We start from the raw sequence: 15,284 nt of genomic DNA on the forward strand, positions 1-15,284 counted from the left end.
AGAGGGCTATAATGGACCCCTGAGTTAACCAAGACTTTGAGATTCTCCCTGACGCAACAAGACAGATCTATTGGCTGGACCATGAGGATTTTGTCTCTCCGTTGGTAGCTATTCCTCCCCCCTTTCTCTCTCTCTCTCTCTCTCTCTCTCCTTTATCTCCTTTCTAATCCTTCTATTGCATTTGCTGTGGGCACTCAATAAAAGGTGCATTTGTTTTGATTAATACTGAAATCCCCTCTGTGTTGTTTTTGCACTCTGACATCAGTTAACGAACCATCACGACCCCTGCTTGTACTAGCGGATCGTGACAGCCTGTCAACAAACATTGTGCAGCCATGTGTGGAACAGTGATGGAAACAACTTGCTTACCTCATGGAAATCTGGGAGTATTGAAGTGACAGTTCATTTAAGGACTTTCTTAGTTTACCAATTGTTTTTCTGTTTACAAACTGTTTTTCTGATAATTGGGTTTTTCTAATGGTTCTAAGGGTTAAATGGTTTCTTAGTGGTAGAGTTAAGTTGTAACTTGTACCTATAAGTAGTTAACCTTTGGCATATTAGCCTGAAGGGTTGTGATCTTGCCTAACAGCTCCTGGAAGTGAGTGCTACAACTCCAGTGGTACATGGGACAGATTGCTGGCTGAGGGGAGCTAGGTTTGTCAAATTCGGTGGAAAACGTCATTTAAATTAGACCCATGCTGTCTTCTGTCACCCTGTCTGCAAAGGGCCCTTGCAGGTAGGATAACAGACAACATTTTACATTTTTTATTAAAAAGGAAAGGAGGAATTGTCACAATACAATAGGTTGGATTCAAACCTATACAAGGGACCCTCAGCCAACCCTGTTCAAGCTTAGACGCAGGCACACCACTGGCCAGAGATCTGGGCAGAGAGATCTCAATCAATCAGCTGTTTTAACACGGGACTTTCAAACCCCCCATATAAAGAGTCTTCCATAATAAACCGCTGCTGTTTGTCTCATGATCTTGGGGGAGTTCATGTCGTTTGTCTATCTCTAACCACAACCTCACATACCAATTTTTCAGCATAAATATCCCTCTATAAAGTTAAGCAAACCTTACATGCTTTTGACAAAGATTGTGATGACCGGTTTGATTTTTGGTATAAAGGACAGCAATGGGCAGCATCGTTTTTCCCCCGGTGTAGCAGCAAGAAAAGTTTTAGGATTACTTAACAAATTAGGTTATTGGCTAGCTAGACAAACTCATGCTATGTCCTTAGCATTAACAGGACTTTTAGCTGATGGTGACTCTATTAGACATGCTACTTTGCAAATTAGAGCAGTGATAATTTTTTTGCTTTTAGCACAAGGACATGGATGTGAGGAATTCAATGGAATATGCGGCATGAACCTGTCCAACCACTCTCAATCAATCCATGCAAGCATTCAAGTCCTGAAAGAGGGTGTAAACAAACTGCAAGTAGATGATGGATTTGATTGGCTAGGTAGACTTCTGGGGGATTGGGGACTTGGTGGATGGATAAGAAATTTAGTTAAAATAGGCTTATATGTATTAGACATTATATTATGTATTGTTATGGTTATTCCTTGTATTTTACAGTGTGTGAAAAAACTAATAGACAAGTCACTTGAGTGTATTTTTAGTTGAAAGGAAAGGGGAGGTATAGACACTAAGAGAGAGTACAATGGAACTGATAAAGGAGCCTGATATCTTAGGCCTGATCAAGCAGAAACCATGGGAGAGACAGACACAGGTCCCTGGTGTAAAAGTGACCAAGAGACATGTTGTGAAACTTTGTGATAAGATAATGATTACCAGGTAATGGATGTCATGAAGAATGTGTAACCAATAGGAAATTGTTACCAAAAATAGAACCCTATATAAGTGTCATAGAAGTCAACCCTATATAAACACTTTTTATTCTCAATAAAAATCGGCTTCTGGTCCAAGTTCAGATGTCCCTGTCTCTCCATCGCCAATATTAAGCAACCTGGTCTAGTGGAAGGTATCCCTGCCCATGGCAGGGGGGGTTGAAATTAGATGATCTTTAAGTCCCTTCCAACCGTTTAACATTCTATGAAACTACTTTCCATTTTCATGAAGTAGTAAGGGATATATGTAACACATTTTTTGTTTTACTGAAAGAAAAAACATTGCTAACTTGATAACTTCCATTCCTAAATGAGGAAGCATCTTCACTAAGGTAGTATTTCAGAGCTCTCTCCTTAGAGCTTCTTACAAATAAAACAGGAATACCTAACTATGCTATTGCATGAACCTACCTTTTTTTTAATTCTACCCACTGTTCACTTGTCAAAATGGTCACCCTCTCCATAATTCTATCTTGAAATCTGGAGTCCATGATGGCTATCTCTATCTGCAGTCTTAAACTTATCAGTAGTCTATGTAGCAATTGTCACTCATACACAGATTCATGGCAGGGTTTTCAAGCTAGAATAGTGAGTGCCATCTTATACATGGAATATTCAACCTCAATAGATTATTTTGCTGAGTCTGCAGAAATATTAATAAAATCAATAGTTATCAGGTTAAAGAGTCATAACTTCCCCTCAGACATTTACAATACAAAACAGCAGTTCACATCAGCAAATATTTTTCTTGCCCAGAGAAGTCAATACCGTACAGTTTTTGCAAACCATTCTGCAGGTAAACAGGCTTGCTTTAGCACTCTTAAATGTAGAATTTCACAGAATTTTTATATGCAACATATATATTTGTTCTACTCTGACCACCAGTAGATACTTCATTGGCCACAGGAGATCAGAGCCAGAGCTAAAGCCAAAAAAACAGAAGTTGAATTTTTCATCTCAGACTATGATCCAGGGACAAGCTATATAAATGATTTCTTTGTTCTGCATATTTTCATTTAAATTAACATTCCAGCCTCCTCTGATCAGATATCGGTTAACATTTTACCTAATGTTTCTGATTGTTGCTCTCTTCATTGGATCTACTTGCAGCATGTGTTTCAGAAGACTAGATACAGATGGATTCAGGTATTGAGGGGTATAAAAGATACCATCACATATCTTCTTAAAAAGGGTTGGCACATGATCATCATCAAATGGAAGTGTTCCACATAACAAAGCATACAGAATAACTCCACTGCTCCAAATATCTACTTCTGGACCTGCATATAATCTGGGAAAAAAGTTAAATATTAGCAATTTGAGCTTAATACATTCAAATAGATTTTTTTTTCTACATTCTTAAATTGTATCATGTTAATCAAGAGTATATGAACTTTGGACAACTAATCGGCACTCACTATACCATTCAGTACTACGCCTTGAACTCGTGTCTTTCCTCTTCACATATGTAACAGAAACTAGAAAAGTACTTTGTTTTCCTCTCTATTGCATAAAAATAATCCACAGATACAATTTAAGATAACGGCAAACTGAAAGAAACTTGCAGCTACTACCAAGAAAGCCCGTGTTATACATTGCTATCACTCTTTGAGTGCAATCTATGTAGTCATCTAGTCTCCAAGCCTTGGAGGCTAAGAAGTTTAAGACAAGTCCACATAGCAGAACTTGCCACATCTTCTATGTTACTGCATTAATAAAACATACATTTGGCCTCCAGTCAGCAAAAGATATTAGGGCAGTGAGCTGAAAGCAGCATATTTGACAATCACTGAGTAAATTCAGACTGAATATAGATTCTATGGCAGATATTTCATTGCTACTCAACTTCACAATATACTTTGTCTGTATTTCTATCTGTACCTCTACTTCCAAGATCTGAGCTGTAAATGAGATTTTTTTAAACCAATTCAGGGACACTGTACACACTGTATTTGGGACATCAGACATCACCTCCACCTTACAAAAACTATTCAAAGCTCGGTCAAAGTCTTAAATATTTATGAAAAATTATCAAGGCAATTAAGAGTTCAGCCCACAATTTCTTAGTATAAAGCTTGTGAATTACACTATTTTGTAGCCTTTAGAATTAAGCAGCAAAATGACTGAAGTACATGCACATATGCACCCAATAGAAAAGAAGCTCATACATGTATCCAGTAGAAAAGAAACTACCTTCCTGAAATTACTTCTGGTGCAGCATAGTTAGGGGAACCACAGCTTGTTCTTAAAAATTCTCCATCTGACATCATATTTGAAAGACCTGAAAGTATATAAGAATAACTACTAAAGATTCACAGAGCAAAGTGATTTTACACTAGAAAAGATCACTGATAATTCAAATTAGAAAGTTAACTAATTTACCTCAGTAAGGAGGCAAAATTATTTGGAGTGATTGAAATTTTTATATGAGAAAGACACATGATCCTGCATTTAGTTTACCAGAAACTTGAGTAACATCAATCTATTATTGCACACAACCTAGGAATGTTCAAAAACATATTAATTCCAAGACAAAACCTAATCCATTCTGGATTACACAAGCATGATAGAGAACAAAGCTGCTCTAAAGGAGAGAGCAACATAGTAATACAGGATTTTGGTCATTAACACAAAAGTGTCTTAAAAACCATATTCTCTTCTAAATGCCAAAGAGGAAGATGCTACCACAGAATTGCCTAAAATTCTTTAAGAGGTTATATAGAATAAGGGAACTCAGGAGTGCATACAGCCTTGCCACAATTTAGACACCAAGAACTTGCTACCAGTCCTCACAGCAGCTGCGTTAAATAGCTACTATAAACAATTAAGCTTCTGATTACTTAGGCAGCTGTTATAAATTACAATATAGTATTGGCTTTCGCATTAATGTGTTAGCTTCTGCATGTTATTATTAATCACAAAGATTTTGATATGGTACAATTCATCATGTCTTTTAACTGCTTTTTTGTATAGTATAATCTGTCAGTTTATGTATGCATGTCATGGTTTGAGCCTGGCACAGAGCCAGTGCCCCCCATGAAAATGCCTCACCCTGGTGTCTGCTGTGAGATGTGACCAGGAATAAGCAAAACAGGCTCTAACTTAAACATAAAGACCACTTTATTACTTAAACTACAGGAAAATAGAGAAAGACTATAAGGAAAAGAAAGAAAAAAAAATTGAAAACCTTACAAAAAAGCCACTTTCCTCCTCCCCACTCCCTGACTTTCTCAATCCAATACATTCTCCCAAAACACCCGGTACGACACTTTAGTATACTCAAACATCAGTTCATGAAGAGGAAAGGAGTCCTTCTCGTTCCATAGGCTTCTCCTGGAAACACACTGAAACCTCGGATGCTTCCTTGTCACTTCGGCACCGCCCGGGAAAAAAAAGTCCTTTTGCCGCTTGTGACATGTTCCTTCCATGCCCAGTGCTCTCACCACTGACGGCATGGACCAGAGCTGCTTTTAGGGTTGTCTTTCAAGGATGCCTTGTCTCACTCCAAAAAGGCACAGTCTCTGCTTTTGGGACATCTGTCCCCCCCATATTTTTCCAACCCCCTGGGGCCGGGGGGTCCTCACGAAGAACCTTCCTGGTTTTGAGGCACTGCCTCCCCCTAAATGCAGTCTGTGTCACAGGAACAACTGAGTCCATAGCCACGAGAAAAGTCCAGCCAAAAGGCCACTCCAAATCATCTCTCCCCATCCAATCATCTCCACATTTCATCTCTTATCTCCCTTCTTATTCAGCTTCGAGGAGGATTAGCATTTTTGCAAGGCCCCAATCATGCAAGAAAGGGTTAAAAGTTTTCAGTCTCTGCTGTCGGTCCCGGAGCGACTCCCACGCACGCTGCCCACACGCTGCCGCTCCGGCCGGGCAGTCTTCCTCTCCCTTCTCCTTCTGGCTGGCTGCTCTCCTGGGGGGGGGCTGGCTGCCCGAGGGCTGACTCTCTGGGACCTTCCACCCTTCCATCTTCGAAGCCCCCCCCGAAGCCCCCTCAACCCCATCTCTGTCCAGGCCCCGGGCCTACCGTATGGCCGGCCCCTCCCCCGCCCAGCAGCAACAGGCTGGGCGGGGGAGAGAGATCTGAACTCCTCGCCGCGGTGTCCGAAAGAGGAAGTGCCAAGGGCAGTGCCTTGCTTTTAACCCCTGTGTATTCTCGGAGGTGTGTCCAAACCCCACTGGCCACACCAGACGCCAGTCTCAAACCCAAAACCTTCATTGGTTTGACCACAGCTTCCCAGAATTCCCACTCCTTCCTGGTCAAACCACCACATTCCACCCTTCACCTCCGAGAATACACTTTCTAAAATTATCAACAAAATTACAAAACACTTCTACACAACAATACCCTAGATTCACTATCTATCTACCTTAACTTAGTACATGCTTTTCTTATTCCTCTCGGTCCCATCTCACAGCTTTATCTCATCATTCTCCCGTGATTCGATTCCCCGGTCCAGGGAACCAAAAAATGTCATGGTTTGAGCCTGGCACAGAGCCAGTGCCCCCCATGAAAATGCCTCACCCTGGTGTCTGCTGTGAGATGTGACCAGGAATAAGCAAAACAGGCTCTAACTTAAACATAAAGACCACTTTATTACTTAAACTACAGGAAAATAGAGAAAGACTATAAGGAAAAGAAAGAAAAAAAATTGAAAACCTTACAAAAAAGCCACTTTCCTCCTCCCCACTCCCTGACTTTCTCAATCCAATACATTCTCCCAAAACACCCGGTACGACACTTTAGTATACTCAAACATCAGTTCATGAAGAGGAAAGGAGTCCTTCTCGTTCCATAGGCTTCTCCTGGAAACACACTGAAACCTCGGATGCTTCCTTGTCACTTCGGCACCGCCCGGGAAAAAAAAGTCCTTTTGCCGCTTGTGACATGTTCCTTCCATGCCCAGTGCTCTCACCACTGACGGCATGGACCAGAGCTGCTTTTAGGGTTGTCTTTCAAGGATGCCTTGTCTCACTCCAAAAAGGCACAGTCTCTGCTTTTGGGACATCTGTCCCCCCCATATTTTTCCAACCCCCTGGGGCCGGGGGGTCCTCACGAAGAACCTTCCTGGTTTTGAGGCACTGCCTCCCCCTAAATGCAGTCTGTGTCACAGGAACAACTGAGTCCATAGCCACGAGAAAAGTCCAGCCAAAAGGCCACTCCAAATCATCTCTCCCCATCCAATCATCTCCACATTTCATCTCTTATCTCCCTTCTTATTCAGCTTCGAGGAGGATTAGCATTTTTGCAAGGCCCCAATCATGCAAGAAAGGGTTAAAAGTTTTCAGTCTCTGCTGTCGGTCCCGGAGCGACTCCCACGCACGCTGCCCACACGCTGCCGCTCCGGCCGGGCAGTCTTCCTCTCCCTTCTCCTTCTGGCTGGCTGCTCTCCTGGGGGGGGGCTGGCTGCCCGAGGGCTGACTCTCTGGGACCTTCCACCCTTCCATCTTCGAAGCCCCCCCCGAAGCCCCCTCAACCCCATCTCTGTCCAGGCCCCGGGCCTACCGTATGGCCGGCCCCTCCCCCGCCCAGCAGCAACAGGCTGGGCGGGGGAGAGAGATCTGAACTCCTCGCCGCGGTGTCCGAAAGAGGAAGTGCCAAGGGCAGTGCCTTGCTTTTAACCCCTGTGTATTCTCGGAGGTGTGTCCAAACCCCACTGGCCACACCAGACGCCAGTCTCAAACCCAAAACCTTCATTGGTTTGACCACAGCTTCCCAGAATTCCCACTCCTTCCTGGTCAAACCATGACAATGCACCATATAGCTTATATAAATAGTAGCATGATAAATATATCTCAGGCCTTAGCATAATATTAAAATAAAGACTATGTAATGGTAACATACTTTTATTCATGTAACTAACTCAGAGAATGGTGTAAAATAATTATGTTCTTTCTCACATTTGTGGACTATCTTCTCTGAATGGTAACAGTGACAAAAACCAGAGCACCAAGAGAAGAATTTACTGAGTCTTTGTTTCAGAGGGTGTAAAAACAACAAGATGGAACCATGAGAAAAAATAAAATATACTGATTTAATCTACAGGATGGCATGCAGACAAGTCAAAGGTTAAAACCAAGCAAAAGAATTCCTGAAACATCTAAACTCACAAGAATGTTTGAATAATGTATAAATGCTCACGAATATACATATAATGCATGTAATGTAACAGTATATAAGAACATTGTTTTAAGCCAAGTATGTTTTTGGCATATTGCCAAACACCCCAGCGCTGCATATTGTCCCTTTTATCCCTTGTTAAAGTTTTAAAAATTTCAGAGAGTAAGCTCTGTTTCTCACAGCAGTTATATAGCTAAAAGCACAGGAATTTGCAAAACTGTTCTTATTTTACCTTTTATGTTTTAATTACATTTTTCAGTCTCATCTGTAGAGCTTTTTAAGTCAAATTAGAGCAGTTTCTTAGAAGTAGTGTATTTTACTAGAGCAATGTAGTTCTTAAATATGATGAACTTTCCCTGCACTGTACTTAAAAGAGAGCTAAGCATCTGCATTTTATAGATAAAGAAACAGACAATCAGTTTTGAAGTGGCAAGGTGGGGAACTAAGTCTACTTAGCATTATCAGAGAAAATATTAAGCTGTGTCTTTAAGAACCAGCAGTGCAGCCAGGAACAGAATGGGGGGGGGGGTGTTTTGAGGGAGCTTTTAGAGTCTGTTGGAACAAGCAGCTTGCCCCCTTTTGCCACATGGTTTTTGCTTTGCTGGCTGTTTGGACTTTGCTTAAGTGGAGGGGTTTTTTGGTTCTCTTTTCATTTGTTTTTCCTTGTCTCAGAAACACTGCAGTTAGCGGTTTTGAGCTGCCTTCGGGTGAATTCTACAGCTGCCAGTCTGCAGCCAGGGCATTGCACCAACCTCCCCATCCCAGTCCAAGTTGATGGTGACTCATCAGCAGCACCCGACCAAGGAGAAAAAACTATGGAAGTGGAGACTTTAGCAAAAGCTGTGACGAAAGAGAGAGAGGTGAGAGCTCTGCTTCGAAGGTGGTTGTTTTGGGTTTGCAACTGTAGCCACTTGTAAAGACTACATTTAGCAATTAGAAACTGTTTCAACCTGAACTTTGCAAACTGCCAGCAGCAAGAAAAGCGAGAGAGGTCCTGCGGTCAGGCCAGGATCTAAATTAACAGGATCTAAATAACACCAGAAATGTGATCAGATATAAAATAGCAATGCTTACCAAAATCAGCTATCTTGGCATTCATGTGTGCATCAAGCAGCACATTTTCAGGCTTCAGATCTCTATGTACTACCATATGCCTGTGACAGTAATCCACACCAGAAAGGATTTGCTGGAACAGATGTCTACTTTCCTTTTCATCAAGCTAAGACAAACAAAGGTTTTAAACAATTTTGAGACAGTGGAAGGATAACTTGATTTTCCCTTATATGAACTGAAGGAAACTTTTCAATGACCAAAAGCTATCATTTATAGTTTTGATATTTTATACAGCAGATGTTATATACTCAGTAATTAGAAATATTAGCACCCAAACATTAATTTTGTCTAATTAAAATATCAATTAACTTAGATATTTAAGCATGATATAAGATTAAAGTTGACAAAAGCTGATGACACTCAGTATATAAGTGATAAACTTTGGATACAGTTCATGTTCCTATTAGCAGCTAGCCCTAAACAGCAGACATAACTGGATATTTCCTATAAGCATACCCTAATCTGTGTCAAAGTTTTCTCAGTCTAACAACTAACTAAAGATATCCTGGATATCTAGATGTTTTGTCAAAAGTGACTTTAGGACTTTCACAGAAACCAGTCTAATAGTAGAAGAGGGTAATAAGGGCACAACAGTAGTTTTTCAATAATAGTTTATACTGAAGAAAGTTTACAGCTACTCCAATTGGGTAGTATATCCATCCAGTTTCTACACAGTAATTGTAAATGAACAGATCAGTATCATTTATTCTTCAGTAGACTGGAAAAATGCTACAAAGTCACATACAAAGATTTGAAACATGATGATATATAACCATTTTTATTTTCAAAACAAGATATAGTCATAAGGTATATTTTAATTGCTAACTGCAAAATTAATGCTGAATACATAAGAAACAAACCTTAACAGGAAGATTGCAAAAGCAATAATAGAATGCAAGTCATTGATTTGTAGAGTTAGACTACTTCTTACCCTTCCATTTTTACAGATATAATCAAACAGTTCTCCTCCTGAAACATATTCCATCACCATGAAAATGTCAGTTGGTGTACTGATGACCTGGTACCTGATAAGAATAAGTATCTGTTAGTCTATGCACTCAGTAAAACCAAAGTTATGCAAAGAGTCAGATTAAAGGTATACTTGAAAAAAATTAACAGCCCATTTACAGCTACTGGAATGTTAATATTTTTCAGAAGCTATTTCCTCTCCTTTCACTATGTGATACCATCATCGCCAAGATCACCAGGGAATTGGTATTTCCCACGAGGAAGATCAGTCTTTGTACTTTCAGAGGACTACTCTGAGTCCAAATGTTTTCTGTGAAGCCATATACAGTGCTGTCTCACAGACATTTTAGTGTAATCAGGAAGGGATTCGAAAGGACTTTGCTAGTGCCTTAAAAAGCACACACCCTTCAACTTTAACAGGCAAAAACCCCTTGCCTTGTCATAAATAAAGTATACTTCAAGACTTGAAAAAATATTCATGATGATTGAAAGCAATTATCTTTCACAAAGAGACCTAAATTTCTCATTAGTACTTAAGAGCATTAACACCTTGGTTATATTTTTATCACTATACTTTAAAGTTAGCTTTGAGGTTTTGAAAAAACTAGTTTATGATCAAATTCTCCACTTAGGAGATTGATATGTTTTCTACATATCCTTACCTAAAGGTTGTTTAGTTTTTTTTCTTCTTCCAGCAGTCAGAAGAGACCAATTTTTAACATAGCAAGAAAATGCACACCAATAAACCCTCCGTCAAAAAATTCAGATACTATATTAAGAAGACAGGAGATAGCAATTGGATGCAAATGAATGCTTCAAGGTACTACACTTAAGCATACAATATCCCAATTGTAAAAAAGTAATTGAATTCACCCATACACTATAGAACTGAAATGTTCTTCCAAATGCTGATTCTAAGACAAGGGGAAAAAACAGACATGCTCCAGCTAACAGAGAAGTTTTTCTTGACAGCAGTGAGTTCAGACTATCCAGGTGAATGTATGTGTGCATGTATATATGTGTGCATGTATCTATTTTAACAGCTTAGCATTGTAGTGTAACATTCCAATAACATCTTATAGTCCAAGATGTTTTACCTTTACTAATTTTCTCTCAAATACCTTGGTTGAAAGTGTCATGTACTTGAACATTCTGAAGTCATCACTAAGACACTCTACAGAAATAACACTGTAATCCTTTTAATCCAAAAACTACAGTGCAACCTCATTTTTAACACCCCTACTGTTAATGAACTTTTCCATAGTTGTGAAATTATTAAGCTCTATGCTTCAGGCAAACATAAGCAAGCTTTTATTTTAGATCTTCACGGTCATTTTCCATCCTCTAGATAGTGAGATAGTGAGCAGTGCTGGAAGATAAACCTCTTAGCATCACTGAACAGAATGAGCCATTCTGCACCTCATATTTTCAGCCTCTTGGAAGATTCAGTCATGTTTCTCTATAGTCAGTTCATTTTTGTAGTTATGGAAAAAATGTGAAATAGTTACATACCTATAAGTAAGGTTATCAAACCACACAGCATAGATGACCAGAATGCACAAAGAGGCAATTTACATAGGAAAACAAGATGCATTCTATTTCTAAAGGTCAAAAACCACAACGGGAGATGCTCCAAAGGTTTTTATTTAAAGCATGGTATAAAAAGAAAATCTTTGTGAGGCAGCTTTGCAACTGCATATATTGGTAAAGCATTGTATGAAAAATTTTAATAAAGCATGCTGTTCCAAATTAGACATTGCCTAATTTGTAATATTCAGCTGAAATAATCTCATTACCTTTATGCCAAGTATCTTGAGCTGCTACCTAGTGTTGCAGATAGGTAAAACCTTAAAAAATGAAGGCCTTATAAAATCATGGATCACTCCTGTTACTTTGGCTAAGTAGAAAAGGACTATGGGAGTGACTCAGCTGAATTAGAGGTAGAAAAACAAGTTATATAACCATTATGTGTTCACATCGTGGTGTATGGTGGTTGCTTGGATTATGTTTGTTGTATTTTAAAAGTATGTAACTGAGAAAAGCTCATCTGCTTAAAAAGGCCTGGTTTTTGCAATAAAGGAGCTCTCTTTTGCACCTGCCTGAGGAGTCTGCATCACTCTGCTTCATAAAAACCTAGCAGTTCCCTAATACAGCTAATAGCACAAGCATCATGATCCAAAGTCACCAGCAAGTCTATCTACACAACATTATCAATTATAGCTCTGTGACGGTGGTCACAAGGGGTTTCAGGTGAAGAGAGAGGCGAGAATGTTGATTCCATGTTCAGAAGTCTTGATTTATTATTTTATGATATATATACTACATTATAACTATACTAAAAAGAAATAGAAGGAAAAGTTCTCAGAAGGATAGCTAAGCTAAGAATAGAAAAGAATGATAACAAAGGAGCTCTCTCCAACTCTGTCTCAGAGAGAGCTCAGTCCTTGATTAGCCATTAATAATAAACATCCAAGATGGCCCCATAAAAATCCACCTGTTGCATTCCACAGCAGCAGATAACCATTGTTTACATTCTTTTTCTGGGGCCTCAGCTTCCCAGAAGGGAAAATCCTAAAGAAAGGATTTTTATGAAAAGATGTCTGCGACATAGCTCAAATGCTATTTGCATTCAGGCTAATAACCCTTCTGTTTTGGAAATGCAGAATGACCAATTCAAAAGCTTGGGACCCATCAATTTTTCCATCATCTCCTTTGTCTTGACCTTTCTCTCAGCATGCAGAAGAGAAAATTCACCCCATAATTCCCCAATAATGAAATTGAAACCTCAAACTTGTTAAGATGACTTAGAAGTTTGGCAGCACCAGAAGTACACATTCTTGTTCCAGCCCAAATATCTCAATTGGCACACTTACACTTGGTATTTTGTTTTAGCTAAAGTAATATACTTTGGACTCATTCATGAATTCTAACTGGCAGCACTAGCAGCTCTGTAGCCAAATTTATCAGCTCAATAGTCTCCTGCAAACTGACCCACTGAAGAAGTCAGTGTGATCTGACACAATCAAATTTAGCTCCAGTATAAGTGCTGTTGCCAAATGAGTGTATAGGGATGGCATATATCAGTGAAAGCATGATCAAAAAAAAAAAAATACTCTGCCAATAAAGAAAACCTTAACTCCAACACCACAATTAACAGTGAGTCACCCATATTCTAAATTTGCCCTGCTAGATGTACAGGTTGACTTTATAGAAAAAGTACAAAAGTCAATAGCATTTATAATTTATTTCCTCAGACCAGATACAAGGTGTCTACTCCGGGACATAACTGTATTCTGAACTCTGTTGATGAGCTACTGATCAAACAAATGTAAATGGGCACACTGTAAATATTGCATTTATTTAGTTAAGCGGCAACAGCTATATTGAAGAGCTCTGAAATATGAGATCACATTTAACAGACTGCACATCTTTCAGGAAAATCTTGTAGAGCACCATCTACACAGGAAGAGAACACAGCACTGACCAGCACAACCCTAAAAATTTTTGAGTAAAAAAAACACAACAAATTTACTATCAAAGTACCCTTTACAATCTTGTACTGAACTCACTTTCCAAACAGAAACAAAGCTCAAACATTACCAGAAAAAAGAAAACAGAAGCAGCAGCTAAAACAACTGAGATTGATGTTACTGTAAGCATCCATCATGCCACTACCTTCTCTATACCTGCCCAAAGAATTTGTAAGTAAAGAACTAATGGAAGCCCTCTGCCCTGCAGAATAATGAGTTTTGTGAAAATGCATTACAAAGTACACCAAAAATGGTTGCATAGTTGAAAACTGGTTACTTTCCTTAAAGTATACCACTAATAGTATTGCCCTTTAAACATGTTTCAGACCAGTGAGAGCAAGGGACTACTGTTTAAATAGCTACGATTATAGCAAGCAAAACTTACAGTTTAATTATATGAGGATGTCGGAAGAGTTTGAGGTTCTGGATCTCCCTGCGAATTTTTCCTACAACATCAAGGCTGCGAATCTTCTGTCGATTTAGGATCTTCACTGCGACTTTATGCCCAGTTAATTCATGTTTACCAACTGCAAGAAACAAGGCCAAGGAATATCACAATTAAGATGTAAGCATTCCACATTAGCTCCATTATCCTTGGGGAGGTTGAAAACCAGATGGCACATTGTTTCTTCTGCCCTACTCCAATTTCTCCCAGAATTCTATCATTAGAAGATGACCTGGATATGTAGGAACAAACCTTAAACCTAATGCTCAGAAGTCTTGCAGCATGACTATGTTTTTGCACTACGGTAAACATAGCATTTTATATCCCAAAACACTGCCATCCTTTCTAATTAAGGAGACCATTTTCTTTCCCTGTACAAGTAACTTCAAGCTTTTGGCTCACTTGGCAACCTGCTCAGACACACTCTTCTATTTTATCTGCAAGGATAATCTTACTAAGGACATCACCACTATCCTTTCCTCAAGAAGCCCATTTCTGCAATTACTCTGAATTACTGCTAAAAGTATCTAGTCGGTTTACTTAATAATTACTTATCTGTCTTTGGAACAGTCTAACCCTAAATAAGCTCCACATTCTGTGCAGCAAACACCAGGGCTTTATTATATAAAATAAGTGACAAAAGTTATATGAAATGCACAAAATAAAATCCAATAGTAACTGTGAGAAGCAATGCAAACATGCAACTTCTTACATTCCTCAGTTTCTTTCCTACTTCTGAGAGAGTTTCATTTTTCTTTCAACAGGGGAACTTGAAAATGTAAAACATTTCCTAGACAGGTAATCCTCTTCAATTCCTTAATTTTGCAGGTGCTATTGAAAGTAGATATAATAGAGTTGCTAAGAATATTTTTCTTAAACTCAACATTGTATTACAGATAAACCACAAAAGGTATCTCTTCCACTAGAAGGCTTCACTATCTGCATTAATTTCTGCATGCAGTGATACAGCACTAATACTATAATTAACTACATCACTTTCATCCACCACCCTGAATCCTACCATCTGAAGACGAGCCAGATTCCAGACACACACCTACATGGTTCATCCTTGTCCCCTTGAATGGACATTAGTAACAAACCTGTGCTGAACTCAAAATTAATTACAAAGATTACAAAGATAATCTTCACTTTGCTACATAATGTAATAGCAAATACAAGTTTTTCCACATGCATTTAATCAAGACAAAAACATTTGTACTTTTTCTACTGTAAGGCAGCTTTGCA

General features: G+C 39.1%; 1 protein-coding gene across 17 annotated transcripts in view; it reads right to left on the reverse strand.

The window, feature by feature from the left end:
* The window catches only part of LOC141726960 (5'-AMP-activated protein kinase catalytic subunit alpha-1-like), a 114,419-nt gene that overhangs the window by 40,072 nt on the left and 59,063 nt on the right, over positions 1-15,284 (reverse strand). For 16 of the 17 annotated variants that reach the window (XR_012577918.1, XR_012577917.1, XM_074532096.1 and 13 more), the window contains 5 exons: positions 13,980-14,121; positions 10,027-10,120; positions 9,057-9,201; positions 4,049-4,136; positions 2,922-3,146 (listed from right to left, as the gene is read on the reverse strand). Coding sequence is in view for 15 of the 17 variants with exons in the window: in XM_074532096.1 (XP_074388197.1) it covers positions 2,922-3,146; positions 4,049-4,136; positions 9,057-9,201; positions 10,027-10,120; positions 13,980-14,121 (694 nt within the window). In the remaining 2 variants the exon portion in view is untranslated. The remainder of the gene's footprint in view (positions 1-2,921; positions 3,147-4,048; positions 4,137-9,056; positions 9,202-10,026; positions 10,121-13,979; positions 14,122-15,284) is intronic. The other variant, XM_074532101.1, reaches the window with a different exon arrangement.

This window comes from Zonotrichia albicollis, chromosome W (genome assembly GCF_047830755.1).
Source record: "Zonotrichia albicollis isolate bZonAlb1 chromosome W, bZonAlb1.hap1, whole genome shotgun sequence".
Lineage (NCBI taxonomy): Eukaryota > Metazoa > Chordata > Aves > Passeriformes > Passerellidae > Zonotrichia > Zonotrichia albicollis.